Source organism: Camelus ferus, chromosome 34 (assembly GCF_009834535.1).
Source record: "Camelus ferus isolate YT-003-E chromosome 34, BCGSAC_Cfer_1.0, whole genome shotgun sequence".
Taxonomy (NCBI): domain Eukaryota; kingdom Metazoa; phylum Chordata; class Mammalia; order Artiodactyla; family Camelidae; genus Camelus; species Camelus ferus.
Genome location: NC_045729.1, coordinates 16,236,381 through 16,257,899, shown reverse-complemented (window position 1 = coordinate 16,257,899; position 21,519 = coordinate 16,236,381). Strand labels below are relative to the sequence as shown.

Sequence of the window (21,519 nt, the reverse complement as noted above, 5' to 3'; positions counted from 1 at the left end):
CCACCCACCCCAGGAATCACAGGAATCTAGAATGTGAAATTAAATTCTGTTACGTCAAGCCTTGACTTGGGCCAGTCTTTTAAAGCTAGTAAGTTTCTTCTTGGGACTCCAAGATCCTATTTTTCAGGGCTAGAGTTGAATGATGATTCTCTTTATTTCTTGTAAGAACAATCTTGTTCTCTCCGGAAGCATCATTTAATGACTAGCTGAAAGGGACATTTCACATATAATGAAACGCAATAATGGGAAAGGGATTAAGCATGTTTAAAAAGCCCCTTATTTAAAGCTACTGTGTCTACTTGTCTATGTACCTGTCTATCGTCTGTCACCATCACTGTCAATCCATCATCATGTCTATCTAATCTATTTCTGTAGTGTCTATCTGTATTTCAATTTTCATTAATTTCTTTTATAGTTCAAACCATGAAACTCATGATGGTCTTCATTGAGAGACCATCTTAAGATGTTTAAATATGAAATAGATATTAATTGCGATCTTTAAAAAACACCAAGCAATTAAATTTTACTTGACTCCAGCATCCAGGAGTTTGTCATTCACAGCTCTGCCACCTCGTGGCGATCCTATGAATTGCACACTTGCAAAGTGGAACCTCTGATGCCATTAGACAAGCAGCCGCCACATCCCATAGAAGCTGATGTCTTCATGGCTGGACAAGTCCACTGACACAGTGAGTGGAGTACATTTTGACCTTGAACTTCCTCTGGAAAAACTAATTGTTTAAGTATTTGAAACTCAGACGTCTAGAACCCACCAAAGGCTATGTAAATGTTCACCTCTGTTTGAGTCGAGGGCTGAGCACACAGCGAGCCCGGAGGCTGGGGAAGTCAGCACACAGGAGTCTGCTTTGCCCGAAACACCCCCCACCCGAGCCACCCCTGGACGAGGGAGTGACCGAGACCTGCAATGAAAGATGGGTTTCTTTTTTCTTTTCCTCCTTCAAGAAGGTTGAGTGATTCAGAGAATAGAAAGATTTCTAGACACCACATGTCAATACGGTAAAAAAAAATTTGGTATTTTTGCCATCTGACCAATGAAAAATTCCTTTTATGCAAATACAATAATGATTCCCATTCTGGATATCAATGACAAGTAAGTAATCTGATATGTGGACAAAATTTACGGGAAAAGATTTTTAACGTAACATCAATTACATAAAAGCGAGGATGTAGGATTTTCCTTTCCATCTTCCTCCTTATCCTCATTCTTTTCTTTCTTTCCTTCTGATAATGGTTGATAAATTATTACTATTAAGGAAGTTAACTGTTAATATGTTCTTATTTTCAAAAGGATATAGGATATCTACCAACTGCAACTTTTCATAATATAATATAAATTTTAAATCAGAATACCATTTTTATTAATTTACAATGGGAGCTGCAACTGTCAGATGGGCTGGCTCTTACCTAAGTGTGACCAAAGCATCTTCTAACTGTAACTCCCAAGGGTGGAGGAGGGGATGGTATGAAATGATTGAAAACCTACTTAATGAACAGGGGAAGGTGGATATTTAGTTGTAAGGTTTAATGGCTTCAGGCTCTGCAAGCTGACAAACTCATCTTCCCAACAAAGATGCATGTACTTCCCATTCCAATGGGACAATATCATATGATTTTCAGGAGAACCATCATACTGGCCAGTGAAGGCATTCTCTTTTAATAACGCTGCACAGGCAACTCCACTTTTTGCCTTTGGTAGCCCTGTTATGAGTCTGGAGTAAAATGTTAGAGCTGAGATTCCACTTAGGTATCAGAGTGTAACAGTTATGATGCTCTGAAACCTGACTACTAAACACAGAAATGTATTAGACTTGGTTTGTGGCACTTGGCCCCTTTCAGCAGATTATGGCTATAAAAGGATCGTACTGTCAAAAGAGGAGGATTTTTGTGAAGGAGGATTTGGGCACCTTTCTTGCTGAGTGCTGAAGCCAGAGATTTTTCCTCATGGTACCCAGTCCAGGGCAGGCAACCTATGCCCAAAAGGAACTCCAATCCCCAGTCCCCTCAGAGAAACCTGAGGCTGGAAGGCGAGGCTAGAAGATGGCCTTGCAGGGAGAGCCAGCCTGTGGCCTGCCCTCCTCCGTCCCTATTCCCAGGCCTCCCAAAGCCAGGCCCTGGCCTGTGAGAGGCTGCTGCAGCCCTGCCTGTGTGTCTCTGTTTCCTATAAACCAGCACCGCTCAAACCTTGACGTGCTTAAGGATAACCCTGAAAGTTTGTGACACAGATTCTGAGTTACTAGGCCTGGGTTTGGCCTGAGAACGTTCATTTCTAACGAGCTCCCGGGCAATGCGGATGCTGTGGGAGGAGCGTACTTTGAGGAGCCCTGGTCTAAGCTGCACCCTGACTTCCGCAGGAAGCAGCAGGCCCCCATCACGCCCAGGCCCAGAGTTGCTCACTGGCTGTCCTCTCTGGGGAGGAAGACTTGGGAAGGGGCTGATGCAGGTTTTGAAACAGGCTGGGCTCCATTTGGGCAGGGAATTCCTGGTTCTGAGAAGGCAGGGGTGGTCTAGAAGGGGGAAGGCATGGACTCCGGGTGGGCATGCCACTCCACCCTGGACCCCTATCCCTGCTTAAGGGGCTGGCTGGGTGACCTCTAACGTGCAGGGCCCAGGGCTGGAGTCTCTCGGACTGAGTCTAAGGGGAGTTCTCCCTGGACATATTGCAATCACCGCACGGAGCCTGTGTTTTGCAGGAAGAAATATGGTAAAGCCAACTGGCTTAGGCTCCTAAGCCCCAGCCCGGCCCCCAGGGCAGGACTGCTGGCCTGGGCAGCTGCAGAGAGGGGAGGAGATCGGGTCTGAAAATACTCTGTAGACTGCACCCCCCTCTCACCCTGGAGAGGGAGCATCTACCCCAGGGGACATGTGAGTGCTGGCAGAGTGGTCCTACGAGCTGAGAAAGATCCCTGATGGGGAAACGTTACGCTCTGTCAAAGCCCCTTGTTCTCTTGAGCCCCTCTGTTCCCCAGGATCCAGTCCCCAGATCATTCTCAGAAGTGGGGAAGGACCAACACTCTCACCTGCCCAACGTGGTGGTTCCCACCTCGTCCCCTCCATGTTCACCTGTGATCTCCTGTGCTCCTGGCCCGCATTTTCTGCTGGCCTGATAATTATTCTTGTATTTCAAGCCTTCATGTGCTTCTCTGGCTATGAGCTCAGTCACAGGGATGAACAGTGCTTGATTCTGCGGGGCACTGATCCCCGCACCCTGACCCTGAGACATCTCACAGTCTGCGGCGATCCGCCAGGAGGATCGGGGGAGAGAAAGCCACTCATACTTGTTGATGCAGCTTTTCTATGCCAGCCCCGGTCCCGGGTGCTGGTTCTCAGGGACCTACAGAAGCATAAGGGCAAAGACCCTGTTGCTCTTATAAGGAGATTTTGAAGAGTCAGAAGCTAATTGGTGAGATGAAGCCTCCGATAGCATCTGAAATGGTAAAAGGTGCCTCTATTGGCTGTCAGGAGGGAGGATGTGAGGGGACGGGTCTACATAGACCTGTGTCGGTGCCCTGACGCCTCCTCACAGGGGTGTTTTGCAGCTGGGACTGTGCTGTTGATGACATGGCAGTCAAGATGGCTCTGAACGGACAGCTCTCCCTTCAAGGACTTTGTTTTCTCCACCTCAGCATCATGGTCGGGGGTCAAGGTAAGTGCGTTCCCCCTTTCCTGGATCAACAGCAGAGGGTGGACACCTTGGTGAAGGGAGGGGTCCCTGGAGCTGTGGTGCTGAAGTCCCAGTGTAGACCGTGTGTTCTTGACCAAGAAGGAACTACGCTGACTGTGAATATTGGTTCTTCTCCCGTGGAGGGTCGACTGGTCGTAGCAGCAGGTTTTACATAGAAATGAATTGGGTCTGGACTGAGGTGGGTCAGTTTCAGTCCCCTCCACTGTCTCCCTTGTTTTCAGGGAGCATCTGCTGAGTCCCAGTGGCCCCCAGTGTGTGAAGGTCCAGCGAGTGACCTCAGCTGGGACTCCGGGCTGTTCCCCACACACTCCTGCTCTGTAGGGGACTGGCCGGTGGGATTTCCATGTTTTGTGCATTTGTGCTCCCTTAGGCTCTGTGCTTGTGTGTGTGTGTGCGTGTGTGTTTGTGTGTGCGTAGGGTGTGTGAGGTGTGTGAGAGGAACGGGGCTGCCGAGAAGGGACTGAGTCAGTTGGTCCTGTGAAACACCCAGAGCCCCCACGGTTGGGTGTCATGTCAGCTGCACGTACCCAGATCGTAGATAATCTCGCACCTGCCTGCCCCTCTCTGGTTCCTCTCCTTCACCCCCACGGCCTCCCCTCTGCTTGTCGAGTGCCTGCCCAGCACTGGCTCTGGAAGGGGTCCTGCCTCCCAGCCTCATTTACTCCCTCCAGGGTCCCTTGTAGGTCAGAGGACCCTGCAGCCAAGGGTGGGGACGTCTTGTTTATAGAGATTAGCTGATGCACATCCCCACTTATGTACAGTTTCTCGAGTCCCTGCCCCGGTGCCCGGGGACTGTGTCCTGTTGTGCTGGACCGGTCCTTTCCACTCCCTAGGATCCGTGGTGATGCCTGTAGGTGTATTTCCTCCCGTGCCCTCTTTTTTCTCTCCTTGTGAGTGGGTTTCCCCTGAGCGAGAGGACAGCAGGCATCCGGGTTAGTGCTGCTGAAAATCTAGTCTTCAGCCTGGAGGAGGTGGCTCTTCCAGGTTTGGGTGCTGGACCAGCTGAGACCACATACACACCTGTCTCCTCTCAGTGCTCATTGTCGTCCCCTTAGACCTCAGTCTCTCAGTCCAATAATTCTGCTTGGGAAACCCCATCCCCCCAAGTCTCTGCTCCGCCAGTGTTGACCAGATGCTGGTGAAGATTACCCTCCTGACGGCTCTCACGTGCAGAGGTAGGTTTTGGTCCCATGAAATAGGGGGGATAATGAGCATTCTGATACCTGAGTCTTCTTCGGAAAACTGTAGGCAGTTTCCTCAGCAGTTCCTTGAGGAGCAGGAACATTTCACCGAAGCCAGCACTGTGTTTGTTTTCTTCGACACAACACCGTTCAGATTTATTCTACCAAAAATTTATTCTGCTGCTTCATACAACATGGACTTGCTTCTTGTGAGATGGTCGTCCTCATCTCTCTGAACATTGGATGATCTGAGGTGGGTGCACATGACAGGGGTCTCCACCTTGAAACCCACGATGGGCACTGGCAAAAAATTACCCCTCCAAGCACAATGTGTACCATTAGACACAATAACATTGACCCTCAACATTGGATAATTCAGTATATGTTATTTTGTAACTTGTTTCTAAAATCAATAATGTATTTTGGACCTTTTTCTATACCACTAACTATTCTTGTAAACACTAATCATTTTATTGCAATATTACAAAATATAGGATATCACAGGGATAATACTGAAATATTTAATTGTCTCAAATATTTAGTTTTATGACTGAAATTCAACATTCTCAGCTTATCACCTGTGTTTGGCATTTATTTGTTTTCCATGTTTTTGCTATTGTGGAAAAATCTGCTCTGAACTTCCCTGCATTTCAATGTAAGCACCATCCACGAGTGTTTCTCTTAATCACATTCTAAGATTGGAATTACTGGTTTATAGGCTAGGAATCCTTTTAAGGCTTTTGACCCACAGACTAATGTCTGTGAGAAATGTTTGCACTGAATTTTATTAGCACTATTCTGTATCAGAATGTTCGTTTCCACATACCTTTCCCGACATTGTATTTTTTTTTATCACGTTTTTACATCTTTGGTAGTTTTGCAGGCAAAAGCTGGCATATATTAGCTAATTTAATCCTTCATTTGTGAATGACTCGCTCATGACATTTGTCCTTTTTAACTGGGGATGTTTGTCATTCTTGTAATGATTTCTATTGTGGCTCCTTCTACTATGACTTCTGCTGCCGCTGACCCCCCAGACCCCACACCGCGTTCCCTCATGCGGGCTCATCTGAGCGCCCAGCAAGCCTACAAGTCAGAATATATTTATCTCAAAAAGCAGATCAGAAAACTGAGGCAAAGCAAAGTGAAACCCCTTGCCTAAGGTGAGACAGGTGGAAGCAGTAGAGGCAAGGTTTGAACCTAGGTGGAGACTCCTGGGTCCAGAGTCCTTGTCCTTGTGAACAGTTCCATGTTTTAGGCTGACACTGTTTCCCTCAGCTGATTGGTTTCATTGTAACTTTTCTTTGTTTTTAGACCCATGGAAGTTTCTAATATTAACCATGTATAAAAATTTCCCTTTTATGTTTCTGCTTTCGAAGCGTCATTAAGAATATTCTTTTCCAGTTCTAGTTTAAATAAATGATTGTATGCATTTTTTAAATATATTTAAATATACTACAATTCTAATAACTGTGTAAGTTATTTCATATAGGATATGAAGTTATATCTAATTTTACTTTGTTTTTACTATGTAATTCCTGTGTTATGTCTTTTTCTTTTCTCACTGATTTCAATGCCACCTAAAGAAACATGCTAAATGACACCATGGCATTTACCATACCTGCTTTTGGAATTTATTTAGACTTTCATTCCACAAATGTTTATTGATTTACAGATCGCCTCGTAGGGTATTGAAGTCATAGCCTTTGCATTTCACTAGGTGCTGGGGCCCCAGTGGTGACGAGTGAAGCGCTCCCTGGCCTGTAAAGCTAGTGAGACTGGACACCAAGACAAGAATTTATAATAAACTCTGACAAGTGCCATCAGCAGGGACACCAGCAGTGTTTCTGAATCTAGCTGGGAGAAGCCGAGAAGGGTTCCTTAAAGAAGTACAATTTAAGCAGAGGCCATGCATTCTGGAAATGAAGTTGTTTACTGTTTACAATGTATGGTATTGTTAATAGCGTCTAATATATAAACACGTTTGCATACATGTTTCCTATAGGTCACTTTTATATAACATGATTTATTTTAAATAGTTTATTTCAACAATCAAATGCTGAGGCATATATACTAAGCCCCCATAACTATTATTCTGTCATTTTTTCCCTTGTATTTGCAAAAGCTTTGTCCTATGTTTTTTTTTTCTATTTTTCAAGCTTTATTGAGATACAATTTATATATGATATTGTGTAAGGTGCATAATGTGATGATTTGAAACACGTATATATTATGAAATGATATTTATCATATCACATAGGTTACTTTTTGTGTGAGCTATGAGAACTTTTAAGATTGACTTTATTAGTAACATTCAAGTATAGAATCCAGTATTACCAATGTCACATATACATTACAGCCCCAGAACTTATTTATGTTATAAGTAGAACTTAGTACTCTTTTACTACTTTCACCCATTTTCCCTGCCACCTACCCTGACCAGGCAACCACCCATATACTCTTTGTTTCTATGAGTTCGGCTTTTTTTGGATTCCACACACAGATAAGGGAGATCAAGCAGTATTTGTTTTTTTTCTGTCTTACTTATTTCATTTAGCATAAGGCCCTCAAGGACCATCCATGTTGTCCCAAAGGCACAATTTCCTTCATTTTTATGACTGAATAATTACTCCACTGTGTGTATATCCATACCACCTACGCCTGTGTATACCTGTGTCTAAATCTATAGATATACCTAGAATTCTCTCTCTATACGTCAAGTATTTACCACATTTTCTTTATCCTTATAATTGTCAATGAGCACTCAGTTTGTTTCCATTTCTTGGCTATTGTGAATAATTCTGCCGATCATGGGGGTGCAGGTATCTCTTCAAGATCATGATTTCATCTTTTAAGGTATATACCCGATATGGAATTTCTGGCTCATATGGTCATTCTTTTTTTTTATTTTTTGAGGAATGTCCATACTTTTTTCCACAGAGGCTGTACCAATTTATATTCTCACCAACAGTGTACAAATTTCCCCTTTTCTCCACATGCTTGCTAACCACTGTTATCTGTTGTCTTTTTGATCATAGCCATTGTAAGAGGTGTGAGGTGATAGCACGTGGTTTTGATTTGCATTTTCCTGATAGAGATGTTGAACATGTTTTCATGTACCTGTTGGCCACTTGTTTATCTTCTTTGGGAACAATGTGTATTTATATCCTTTGCCTATTTTAAAATCAGATTATTTGTGGTTTCGTGTCTGTGTGTGTGTGTGTTTTTGCCATAAACTCATGAGTTTCTCATATATATTGGATATTAACCACTCTCAGACATCTAATTTGTAAGTAGTTTTTCCCATTCCGTAGGTTGTCTTTTTATTTTGTGGATAGTTCCTTTTGCTCCACAGGAATTGTTTAGTTTGATGTGGTCTCACTGTTTATTTTGATTGTGTTGCTTGTGCTTTAGGTGTCATATCCAAAAAATTATTGATAAGATCCACGTCAAGAAACTTTTTTCCTAAGAGTTTTATGGTTTCAGGTCTTAAATGGATTTAAGTCTTTAGTGCATTTTGAGTTACCTTTCGGGAGTAGTGTAAGATAGGGGTTCTAGTTTCCTTCTTTTGCACGTAAATATCCAGTTTTCCCAACACCATTGATTGGAAAGACTCTTTTTCTTCATTGAGTATTCTTGGCTTGCTAGTCAGACTTTAGTTGACCATATATGCACGGGTTAATTCCTGAGCCCTCATTCTCTGCTGTTGGTCTGTGTGTCTATTTTCATATCTTTGCTCTATGGTTTGATTACTATAGTCATGTCGTATAGTTAGGAATCACAAATCCAGCTTTGGTTTTTGTTGCTGTTGTTTTCCCAGACATTGCCTTGACTATGTGAGGTCTTTCGTGGTTCGCAATTAATTTTAGTATTTTTCTTCTATTTCTGTGAAAAAGCCATCGGTCTTGGTAGGAATTACATTGAACTTACAGATGGCTTTGGGTGGGATGCACATTTTAAGAATATTAAATCTTCTAATTCATGAACATGGGATAGCTTTCCATTGATTTGTGTCTTTCTCAACTTCTTTCATCAGTCTTATACTTTTTATAAGATCTTTCACCTCTTGCAAAATTATTAAGTATTTTATTGCTCTTGATGCAATTTTTATGAGATTGTCCTCTTAATTTTTTTCCACGTTTCACTGTTAGTGTACAGAAATGCAAATGGTTTCTGTATGTTGATTTTGTCTCGTGCGACTTTGCTTAATTTGCTTATTCGTTCTAACAGTTTTTTATCTTGGTTGGAGTATTAACGTTTTCTACATATATAGCATCATGTCATCTACAGAGACAATTTTAATTCTTCTCTTCCAATTAGGATGTTTTTATTTCTTTTTTTGCTTAATTGCTCTGGCTGGGACTTCCAGTACTATGAGAATGGAATAAGAGTAGACACACTTGTCTCATTTCTGATGTTAGAGAAAAAGCTTTCAACCTTTCACTATTGAGTGTGATGTTAACTCTGAGCTTCTCGTATATGGTCTATGCTATGCTGAGAAATATTCTTTCTATATTTAAGTTTTTGATAGGTTTATAAATTTAAGGATTTTAAAATTTGTCAGATTTTTTCCTCTGCATCTATTGAGATGATCATGAATTTTATCTTTCATTCACATTAATATAGTGTATCTCATATATTGATTTGCATGTTTAAGCATCCTTGCGTCCTAAGGATTAATCTTATCTGATCATGGTGTTTAGTCCTTTTATTGTGGTGTTGAATTCAGTTGGGTAAATTTGTTGAGAATCTTTGCATTTATATTCATCAAAGACACTGGCTTATAACTTTCTTTCCTTGGAGTGTCCTTACACGGCTTTAGTCTCAGGTTAATGCTGGCCATGTAAAATGACTTTGGAAGTGTCCCTTGTTCAGTTTTTTCGAATAGTTTACAAGGGATAAGCATTATTTCCTCTTAAATATTTGGTAGAATTCACCAATGGAAACATCTGTTCCTGGCCTTTTCTTTGGGAGATGTTTAAATACTGATTCAATCTCTTTTCTCAGTATTGATGTTTTTCAGTTTGCTGAGGCCTCCCTCAGTCCCTTGTCATGCGGGTCTCTCCACACACAGCTGACAACGTGGTAGCTGGCTTCATCAGAGCAAGAGAGAGCAAGATAGGGCAACAAGGGAGAAACCAGAGTCGTCTTAAAAGCTAATCTCTTAAGTCACAACTCTTTACTTTTGCCAGATCCCATTTCTTAGATGCAGGTTATGAGGTACAGTCAAGTGTGGGGGGGGTCACACAGGGACATGGATACCCAGAGGAAGGCATATGAGGGATGTTTTAGAGGTGGCTTATCACAGTCCTCTGTTCCTAAGGTAGATGAGAGTGCCCCCAATGGGACAGAGAAGGAGAGGGAAGGTTTCTCCCTGGCATCATGGGCCGTGAGCTGTAACTGAGACAGGGGTCTGGGCCCCTGGTGGTCTTGGGCATGTCTCCTGTGAGGGCAGCATCCAGAGTCCTCTGAAGGCCTGTCCTCGGTGATGTCCCTGGAGCTGGGCTCTACAGGCTTGAGAGAAATAATTGAGTGCATCCCTTCCCAGCCCCGTGTTCAGTGATGCCACACTGGTAGCTTAGAATTGAGCACAGTGGGAATATTTGCACCATAGAAATTAATAAATCCTATAGACCAGGCATTTTTTTTCCCTTCAGAGAGCTCATTTTTTAATACTTGTACCACTGCATTGTCTCCTAAAATCTCTCCTGTGTCTTGTGTTCTGTGTCTGTGTCTCTCTTTCAGCTCTGGAGCTGAGGCTGATGGATGGAGGCCACCACTGCAAGGGGAGAGTGGAAGTCAAGTACCAAGGAAAATGGGGCACTGTGGACACTTACCTCTGGGACTTGCAGGATGCAGCTGTGGTGTGCAGACAGCTGGAATGCGGAGATGCTATTGATGCTCCCACAGGGTCGTATTTTGGACCTGGGGTTGGCCCCATTTGGCTTTTCAATGTTTCCTGCGAAGGGACAGAGTCAGCTCTCCATGACTGTTCTAAAAATCCTATTAAAGACTACACTAGTGATGGCTTTGACCATAATTGGGACTCTGGAGTAGTCTGCTCAGGTAAGGCCTATCCTGTCTGAGGAAGAGCCTCAGTCTCATTCCCAGAATAACTGTGAGCCTTTCGTGCACACTTGGGTGAAAACTCAAGTAACACAGTGCTTTCTTGAGCATTAGGTGCTCAAGGCAGCATAAGGGCTGCTTGGCCCTGGGCAGTAAAGGCCCCAGACCTATGGATCCCTGGGCCCTCAGGGCTCTGTCATGTGTCGTAAGAGACAGGGAGCTGAGGTCAAATGTTTCACACAGGTACAACTGCTGAGCTGGAGCTCTGTGACTTAGTTCGATCATGGGAGCTGTTTTGTGTTCGTTTATGAGATGGTCGATCCGGTGCAGTTACAAGAGAGGGGCAGCAAACACAGTGTATTGTACTCATGGGTCCTACAGAGATAAAGTCACCACATGTCATAAGGGGGATACGTAGGGGAAGTGCCAAGGGGGCAGACTCAGCCAAGCATGGGGTCCAAAACAGAGGGTGAAGACCTGTGAACAAGAGAAAATATTGGGTGTCAGGGTGGAGTTATACACACAAAAGGGGTGCAGGGGTTTCACTGGAGCATCACTAGGTTACAGCGAGGTGTGGGCAAGACAGGTGATATGTCGTGGGGGTTAGTCTTTGCACATTGCTGCTCCTGGTCACCTGGCTGGGGTGCTAACATCCTGTTTGTGGGGATGTTCAGGTAGCAGGAAAATATAAAGTTCTAGACTTACAGTGCAGTAGCTGGAGCAAAGCAAGTATTAATTTCAGTGAGGACAAGAGAACTGGAAAGTGAACAGAAGAAGTGCTCAGTCCTTTCTAAGTGTGTCTGACCAGAGCCAAGGTGGAAGCAGTAAAGACAGCAGTGAACCTAGAGTGTGAGTGGGTGGTCAGAGAATTTTCCAGAGATGTGTCCAGTTGTTATTACAAAGATGGATGAGATGTCCAAGACATGAATCCATCAGAACACCTGGAATGGACAAAGAGATCAGATATCATAGTGAATTCCCTTATGCTTGTGGTTGGGTCCTAGAAGAGGACCATCTAATCTGAAGGGGTGATGGGATGGGGGAACCTGAAGAACATTTGCAATAAGCCCTTAGCAGCCAGTGCCAATCAGCTCTTTTGTGTTCTGTTGGGGACGATCATAGGAAAAGTGATCTTTTGCAGCCTCACTTTCCGCAGATCTTTGATAACACTCATTTAGGGCCCTAAGAAAATAATGACTTTCATTTTGAAGCTAGTTTATTGAGGTGAGATTGACATACAAAAAGCTGCACCTATTTAATGTTTACAACAACTGCTAGGTTATCAAGAGAAATGACTAGGACCGCCCTGTCTCTCTCCTGTGGCTCTCTGAGCTTTCTCAACACAACTTGACAGATTCATCTTTTCCCCCTTTTAGGTCACCTAAGAAATTCATGGGAACATTTTGCCACCAAAGTTTATCAGAAAAATAAAACTTGATACAATAAAAGTGGATTGGTTACAATGTGTGTATTTTTTCTCTTAAGCCATCATCTGTCTACAGGTCGACTTGCACTCATGGATCCAGTCCTCGGGATTTTCTCTACCTTAAGTCACTGGAGGATTGGCTCTTGGGAGAGAAATCTGATCAGAATATTAACCCCACGCGTCTCAGGATGGTTTTCTAACTTTGTCTGGATGATGGGTCTCTACTTTGACAGCCCAGGTCCCTGTGGGTTGATTCTATTCTTCATATCTCTGTACTCAAGTTTGAGTGTGCATGTGTTTATGCATTACTGACATGGGCTCTGTAGGCCCCAAGATCCCAAATGAGAAATTCACTTCTCCAACCAATGCTCTGAAATGTATGTTTCTGGTATTCAGTCATTCTGGATGACCTGTCTTGAGCCCTGTAGTTTCCAGACCCCTAGATAAGGGATTCACATTTCTAACCAATCTCATTATATATGTTCTTCGGATTCAGCCATTCCAAACTGCCTCTTCAAATTCTTCTGGATTTCTCTACAGAAACTGTCTTGTGAAATGCAGTTATAACTCTAAATGACAAATTCCCTCTCCATGCCCCGCTTTTGGAGAAAAAAAGGTTTTGCTTCCACACCATTGCCTGTGACATGTTTTTTTTCCCAATTGCCAAGAATATCATGAACACTTACTGGGTTTATTTGCTTGTTTCTCTTAGGATTTGTGCGTCTTGTTGGAGGGCATGGACCCTGCTCAGGACAAGTAGAAGTGCATTCTGGAAAAGAGTGGACTCCAGTGTCTGACGGGAACTTTACCTTCCTCACAGCCCAGGTCATCTGTGCAGAGCTGGGCTGTGGCAAAGCTGTGTCTGTCTTGGGACACGTGCCCTTCAGAGAGTCAGATGGTCAGATCTGGGCTGAGGAGTTCAGGTGTACCAGGGAAGAGCCTGAGCTCTGGTCCTGCCCCAGGGTGCCCTGTCCAGGAGGAACCTGCCACCACAGTGGAGCTGTTCAAGTTGTCTGTTCAGGTGAGATGCAGATCAGGACTCTAACCTCCCTGCACATCCTGGTCAGGTAAGAAAAACATGAGATTTTGCTGAGCTCCTGTCTTTTCTACCAGCATACACAGAAGTGCGGCTGATGAAAAATGGCACGTCTCCGTGTGAGGGACAAGTGCAGATGAATATTTCTGGAGGTTGGAAAGCACTCTGTGCCTCGCACTGGACGATAGCCAACGCCCATGTTGTCTGTCGTCAGCTCGGCTGTGGATTCGCCACCTCCACCCCCAGAGGACCATACTTCGTTGAAGGAAGTGATCCAATCTGGAAGGCTCGATTTCACTGTTCGGGGGCTGAGTCCTTCTTGTGGAATTGCCCGGTGACTGCCCTGGGTGTTCCTGACTGTGCCCACGAAAACACAGCCTCTGTGATCTGCTCAGGTAAGAGAGAGGAGGGTGCTGACTGGTACTCAGGATGCTCCGTGTGGAAAAAGTCCCCAAGAGCAGAGAATGAGGGAAAATGGCTTCAAAAGTTAAATATTTCATGATGAAATATGTTTTTTCTCATTATTCATTCATTTTTTGAGTTCAGGGCGAGAAGCATTAAGGTGAGTAATATTTTTAAAATTAACATAGGTATTTAAGTATAAACATAGAGAACAATGGATAAGCAATAAGTGTACACCTCAGTGAAGATTTTTTCCCCACTCTGAACCATTTGAGAATTGCTATACACATCAGGTTCCTTTACTAGGTACCACAGCATATATTTCTTAAGTACAAAGATACTCATTAAAATTCAAGAAATTTTAATTTCATGTAATATTATTAACTGTTTACTTTGAAATACATCTGTGATTGAGGTTGTTTGCTTTTTGTGTTTTTATAGTAGTAAGATTAAATTGTAAATTCAATATTTGTAATAAATCAAGATTATTTAGAATTTTTATTCATTCTGGTGTCATTTCCTGTGGTGCTCTTCAAAGAATTTCTATACTTTTTGCTAAATGTTTAAAGATTTTGGCAAAGGGGAAGTGACATCAGCATCATGGTGGTGTAAGATGTCCCTCCTTTTTGCCCTTCTTTTTAACAATGAATTAACCATACATCCATGATCAATAGTGCTTCTGTGCAAATTGTGGGATTCAATGTCTTGTACCAAGGAACATTTGGATGGTCAGCAGACAACATTCAGAACGGGAAAATATTTGTAAAACCTATATAAGATCAGGGTTAATATCCAAAATATATTTAAAAAACTCTACAACTCAATAGCAGAAACCCAAACAATCTGTCTAAAATTGGGCAGAGGAACTGATTAAACATTTTTCAGAGAAGACATTCAAATGGCCAACAGATGCATGAACAGTGCTCCACATCACGAATCGTCAGGGAGATGCAAATCAAAACCACAATGAGATGTTACCTTATAGCGTTTAGAGAGACTATCATCCAGAAGACGATATACACACGTAGGTGAGGAAATGTGGACAAGTGAACCCTGTGCACTGTTGGTGGGAATGTAAATTGATTCAACCACTATGGAAAACAGTATGGAGTTTCCTCCAAAATTAAAAAATAGAGCTACCGTATACTCTAGCAATCCTAATTCTGGGTGTGGACTCAAGGAAATGATATAGGATATTGAAAATATGTCTGCACTCCCATGTTCATTGCAGCATTATTCACAATAGCCAAGATACACAAACAAGTCACGTGTCCTTCAACACATAAATGAATAAAGAACATGATACACACACACACACACACACACACACACACACACACACAGAGTAACACTATTCAATCATGAGAAAGAAGAGACTCCTGCCATTGGTGATAACATGGATGGACCTTGAGGGCATTGTGTTTAGTAAGGTAGATTATATGGAGAATGAAAAACATTGTGTATTATTTTTATGTGGAATCTTAAAAAGCCTTACTAGTAAAAACAGAGAGTAAAATGATGGTCACCATGGACTGGGAGGTGTGGGAATAAGGATTTGTTAGAGGGTACGGAATTAGCAGATGAATAGATTCTGGTGATCTAAGGTACAGAATAGTGATTGTAGTCAACAATACTGAATTATAAACTTCAAAATGTCTAAGAGACTAGCTCTTAAATGTTCTCATTGTAAAAAAGAAAGGATAATTATGTGATGTGACAGAGGTGTTAGCCAAAGCTACACTGGTAATAATATTATAATATATAAACGTATCAAATTTAAACATATGTTGGGAAAAAAAAAACCCAAAAGCACTGACAAAAGATTATTCATAATATACTGTTAACATGTTTTTAATGTGTATACGTTTTGTAGGAATAGATTTTTTTGTTTCTTTTCTTCATTTTTGGAGGGGTAATTAGGGTTTTATTTATTTCTTTATTATTTATTTTTATTCTGGAAATACTGTGGATTGAACCCAGGACCTCGTTCATGCTACGCAAGCGCTCTACCACTGAGCTATACCCTCCCTCTCTTTTCTTTTCCCCCTTGTTGATCATGCTTTGAAATGATGAATTTTATGTCTTTTCAGAAAAATGAGGCTTAAGTGATTTTTTTCTGTGTCTTTGCCTTATATTTGATTGATTTCTATAATTATATCTATTATTGTTCTCCTGTCTATGGGTCAGATTTAATTTGCATTTTGTTTTTTTATGGTTACTTTTTTTTTTAACTTTTTTTATTGAAGTGCAGTCAATTACAATGAGTCAATTTCTGGTGTACAGCACAGTGTCCCATCGTGCACATACATACATATATTCGTTTTCATATTTTTTTCATTAAAGGTTATTACACGACATTGAACATAGTTCCCTGTGCTATACGGGAGAAACTTTTTTAATAGCTGGTATTTTTGATTGACACACATTGTAGATGAAAAATTGTAGAACTTCTTCACACAGGATCTTCTTTTGCTGCCCCCCCGGCACCTGATTTAGGGGGTTGATCACCTCATTTAAAAGAAAGTGAAGTAGTTGGAGCCGGGCACCCGTCCCTGAGAGGAACAGTCTATGTCTGGTTCACTCTTCCTTCTGTGGTGCAAGTGTTCCGGTTAACAGGGCTCCTCCTCTTTGCTGGACCCCGAATTATGCTTTGTGCTCCCCGAGCTCTGTGAGTCTGCAGAATCTCTGATGAGCTTCTCAGAGACTCGCCTTTTACATTTCAATTGACAAAGGCCTCAGAAGAGGTGGCTCACCTCTGCCTTTCACATCTGAGAGCATGGACCCAAATACTCTCACTGCCTTAGGAGCTCTACAGCACCGCCCCAAATATTGATACTTCCTCGGTTTTGTAAACTCACTCTTCGTGAAATACTTGGCTTAAAACAGAAATTCTGGCATCGTCAAAAGCAGAACGCTCCATAGAGAAGGTGACCTCTATAGGGTAACATTACTGCTATGTTATAGCTTTCATCTCAGACCTGATCAGCACGTCATTATTTGGTTTAATTCAATCTCCTGTTCTTCAACCCGCTGATCATTGCTGTTCCTGCAGGAAACCAGACCCAGGTGCTGCCCCAGTGCAACGACTCCGTGTCTGAACCAGGAGGCTCTGCAGCCTCAGAGGGGAGCCCGGCCAACTGCTCAGGTGGGGGTCCCGCAGGCCTAGAACCCCTGCCCTCCCCTGTGTAAAGGCCCCCCCCACTGGCACGAGCCTCTCCCCGCAGACAGCAGGCGGCTCCGCCTGGCGGACGGGGGCGGCCGCTGCGCAGGCAGAGTGGAGATCCTCCACCAGGGCTCCTGGGGCACCATCTGTGATGACGGCTGGGACCTGACCGATGCCCACGTGGTGTGCAGACAGCTGGGCTGCGGACAGGCCGTGGACGCCTCGCCCTTGGCTCGCTTCGGGGCGGGATCCGGGCCCATCTGGCTGGACGAGCTGAACTGCACGGGGAAGGAGCCGCACGTGTGGAGGTGCCCTTCGCGGGGCTGGGGGCGGCACGACTGCAGGCACAAGGAGGACGCGGGGGTCGTCTGCTCAGGTCTGCGCGGCGCTCGGCCGCAGGCGGGGGGCCGGGGGGGCGCGGGCCCTGGGGGTCGGGGGTCTGAGCCCTGAGGGGGAGTTGCTGGCAGGGCGAGAGGAGGAAGCCCCTTCCCTGGCGCCTGTCTTTCCAGTCTGTCTTTACTCTCCAGTAAGGTCTGGAGACCCTACTGGTATTGTAATGACACCACGGACTGAGTAGTTAAAAAAATCAGGGGTGTATGTAGTATTTTACCTTTGTGCAGGTTAGAAGTCTGACGGGGGTCGTGGTGGGCTGACGTCAAGGTGCCACAGGGCTGCGTTCTACCTGGAGCCTCTGGGGAGAATTCCTCAGCCTTTTCTAGTTTCTAAAGGCGGCATGAATTCCTTGGCTCAGAGCTCCTTCTCTTTTTCTTCAGACAGACAACCTTGCCTCCCTCCGATCTTTCTTCCATGTCTCATTTCTCTCTAATCACAGTCAGGGTTAGGATTCCACTTTAATGATAGTAGGCCTAAGAGTGTGATTAGACTGGGCTTACGTAGTTAATCCACAATATCCCAGTTTAATCTGACCATCCCATGGTCCTTGATTTAATCATATCTGTAAAATCCCTTTTGCCAGATAAGGTAGAATTTTTACAAGTTTCAGGGACTGGGATGTGGACGTCTCTGGGGGGTCCACCCTTCTGCCTGCCTCCCTACTATCCACATCCCTTTCACATAGTCTTCCATGGGTTTTTCAGGAAGTGGGATTCAGCTCCCCCTCCCTGCAGGGTGCCCAGTTCAGTGTTCCGCTCAGTTCATTTTCCATCACATCATTGCGGTAGAAATAGAGAGACAGACACAAATGGACAAAGTCAGGTAAAAGGGAGACAAATTTCAGTCTTGTCAACTACTGAGTATCTCCTCAGCAGGGTCAGGGATGAGTGTTGACAATTTCTGGGAGAGAGGAGCACCCAGATCGTTGAGTGGAGTGTCAACTGTGCCCTGTTTCCCCTTTCAATTTTAGAGTTCCTGGCCCTGAGGATGGTGAGCGAGGACCAGGAGTGTGCCGGGTGGCTGGAAGTTTTCTACAACGGGACCTGGGGCAGTGTCTGCCGCAGCCCCATGGATGACTTCACCTTGTCCATCGTCTGCAGCCAGCTTGGCTGTGGGGACAGTGGAACCCTGAACCCTTCTGTTGCTTTTAGGGAAGGTTCTAGACCCCGGTGGGTAGATTTAATCCAATGTCGGAGAACTGATACCACTCTCTGGGAGTGTCCTTCGGACCCTTGGAAATACAATTCCTGTTCTCCAAAGGAAGAAGCTTACGTCTCCTGTGCAGGTGACTTACTGCCTGTTTGTATGTCCCACCATTTTTTGTAAGATGTTGCTAATGAGATTTTATATTTTCAAATCTAAGTGATGACTTTAAGTTTTGTCTACGAAGTGAAGTGTGGATAAAGATTATCTAATCCATATCGTTTCAAAGGATAAAGTAAAAAAAACTTAGGCTGACAGCAGTTTATTTGAAAAATACCAGGGAGATTGGGCTGAACTTTGGGAAGCATAAATAATACTCAGACTTTCTAAGCAATTGTTAAGTAACTAGGATTAGTTATTGATATGCCCAATACCTTAACGTAAGTAGGGACAGAGCAGAGAATCGCTCTGTCTCATAAATGCTGGGTGTTTTACTCTGAATTGCATCTACACCAGCTAGACTAACTCTCAAGGCAGTTTGATGGTAGACTGCAATTGAGTATGTTGTAGGTAAAAGTTTATATTCCAGGCTAGAGGACAGAGAAGAGAGAACATATAGTCACTGTTTCCATGACACTTACAATCCAGTGCGGAAATCTCCCGTCAGACAGGAATTTCAAGAGCCGTGAAGAATGAGAAAGTGCTATGGAAGTGTGTGACTGGGGCAAAGAAGAAATCATGCAGAGACTGAAGGATGAGTAAGGGTTTCTTAAAGGAAGAAAGTGGAGAGACCTTTATGGTCAGTGTAAATCCTCATATGGGAGGAAACGTGGCGTCTTAGGGGTACTGAGAAAATCACATCCTGGCCAGAGCAGAAAGAAGGTGAGAGGCTGTGCTGCAGGATTCCCGTGGAGTGATGAGCAGAGCCAGACACCTCTGGGAGGCAGGACCCAAGAAAACCATCCCGTTAAAGAGGATATTGTTTATCCTCTTGGCTGGGACATCATGTAGAACCCATCAGAGATCAATGGGCTCAAGTCGCCATACCTTCCTGCTTGAATTTATCTCTTCTAAGACGTCCTCAGAATCCCAGTGTCCTTGGCTGAACCTTCATCCTCTGGGCTTTTCTTCCACTACCGTGCCCTCATTGTCTGCCTCATTTTACTCACCACAGTGTTCTGCAGAGTTTGCTGGAATTTGGAGCCCATGTTCCTTAAATTCCATTTAGCCTCAGTGATCCCTTCTCTTTTATGTTCTGATAAAAACCTGATTTTTCTCCTGAAAACACTGATTTTTGTATCGACTGGAGGCTGTGTGTTTCTCTTTTCACACACTTTTGTCTGGACTGTGACTTGGAGTAGGGAGCTCCGTGTTCTGAGGTGAATTTCAACAATTCCTCTCCTGTTTCTTCTCAACCTGCAGCTCATCCAGCAGCTGTAGCACCAGGCTCACCAGGTTCTTCATCGACGTCTTAGTCTTGGAACCATTAGTAGTTACTCGATACCCTTAAACAGAACTGAGAGAAATCTCCACCTCATTGTTTGTTGTTTTTATTCTTACTGGGTTGCACCTCCTGTGCTCAGCCCTTATGTCTTAGACGTTCTCAGTCAGGCTCTTTACTCGTTTTTACCTATACTCCCTCCCTATGGCCCATGCCCTAAACGATATGTGTACACTGACAACTCTCAGATATACGCCTCTGCAGCTGACGTCTGCCCTTTTGTCCAAACTGATATATTCCATTGCTACCTGACATCTCCAGCTGAATATCAATAGACCACTCAGATGTAGTCCAGAACAGAATGTTGATTCTACCTTAGCAACATCTGCTCCTAACTTTTCCTCCACTATTATTCTCCCCATTAAAGTTAATGTCACTACTATTACTCAGTTCCGTAAGCTCGATGTATAGGAGTGAACCTTTATCTCTCCTCTTCCCTCACACTCTGCTTTCGATGTAACAGCAAGTTCTGTTGGCTCTATCTTCAAATATATCCTTAGTCCTTCTGTTCCTTCTATGTTCACTATCATCTTGGTCTGGGAAAGATAATCTCTGTCTGGATTATTCCAACAGTTCCTGGTAGTCATGTAGGTCCATTCTTCCCCGTCCATAATATATTCTTTCTCTGTCAGGTAGAGAGCGATTTTTAATATGACTTTGTATCCTGTTTCTTGCCAATAAGCCCCAGCAGCTTCCTACTCAACTCAAGATCAAATTCTGATTTTTTCTACTGGTTGACAGAAGCCTACAATGTCTGTCCCCTACCAACCACTCAGTCCTCCTCTGCTCTTAACTCTTCCTTCAGTCGATGTGCATATTGACCTTCTTTGTGTCCACGAAATAGGCAGAATGGGCAGTAAGGGAAGGTGTCACCATCCTTTAACGCCTCAGTATCCTCTTACCAGAGAGTTGCTGTGTCCATCTTAAGACCTCACACCAGCTGTTCGATCTGCTTTGCTTGCCTGTCAACTTCTCATCATTCGTCACTTTCAATATCATCTGCTTGCTGAGGCCCTTATATCCACCTAACTGCTGTTACCTCTCCCCAACCTCTTTATGACATACTCCTGACACTCTGTGGTTATCCCTGAGCACACAGATTGCTTTTCTCAGTCCCTCTTGTAGGGTTCCAATTCCTCTATCCAAACTAATTTGTATTTTACAGCACATTTTAATGCTTTTCATAGTTTATTACTATGTGAAATGACCTTTTTCATATTTATTATCCATTTGTCTTATTTTTTTGTAAAATACCATGGCCTCAAGGACTTTGACTGACTGACTGTGGTTTTCACCAGTGTATATCCAGTGCAGGGACAGTACCTGGCATTACAGTAGATAATAAACAGTCATTGAATGAATGAATAACCATTTTGATTGTGTGGTCCAAACTAAATATATTTTCATGAGTGTGAATCAAAACTAATTGAAACGTTTTTAGGCTGGAAGATAAATTAAGCAGTTTTGCGTTAAGAAAGTATCTCTCGAGTACAGGAAAAATAAAG

At 43.6% G+C, this 21,519-nt stretch overlaps 1 protein-coding gene across 1 annotated transcript in view; it reads left to right on the top strand.

Moving 5' to 3' along the window:
- Positions 1 to 3,554: 3,554 nt before the first annotated feature.
- The window catches only part of LOC102507671 (antigen WC1.1), a 99,558-nt gene continuing 81,593 nt past the window's right edge, over positions 3,555 to 21,519 (top strand). The window contains exons 1-7 of the mRNA XM_032472903.1: positions 3,555 to 3,664; positions 10,630 to 10,950; positions 13,089 to 13,397; positions 13,490 to 13,807; positions 16,867 to 16,959; positions 17,039 to 17,353; positions 18,341 to 18,655. Coding sequence (XP_032328794.1) covers positions 3,580 to 3,664; positions 10,630 to 10,950; positions 13,089 to 13,397; positions 13,490 to 13,807; positions 16,867 to 16,959; positions 17,039 to 17,353; positions 18,341 to 18,655 — 1,756 coding nt within the window. The 5' untranslated portion in view covers positions 3,555 to 3,579. The remainder of the gene's footprint in view (positions 3,665 to 10,629; positions 10,951 to 13,088; positions 13,398 to 13,489; positions 13,808 to 16,866; positions 16,960 to 17,038; positions 17,354 to 18,340; positions 18,656 to 21,519) is intronic.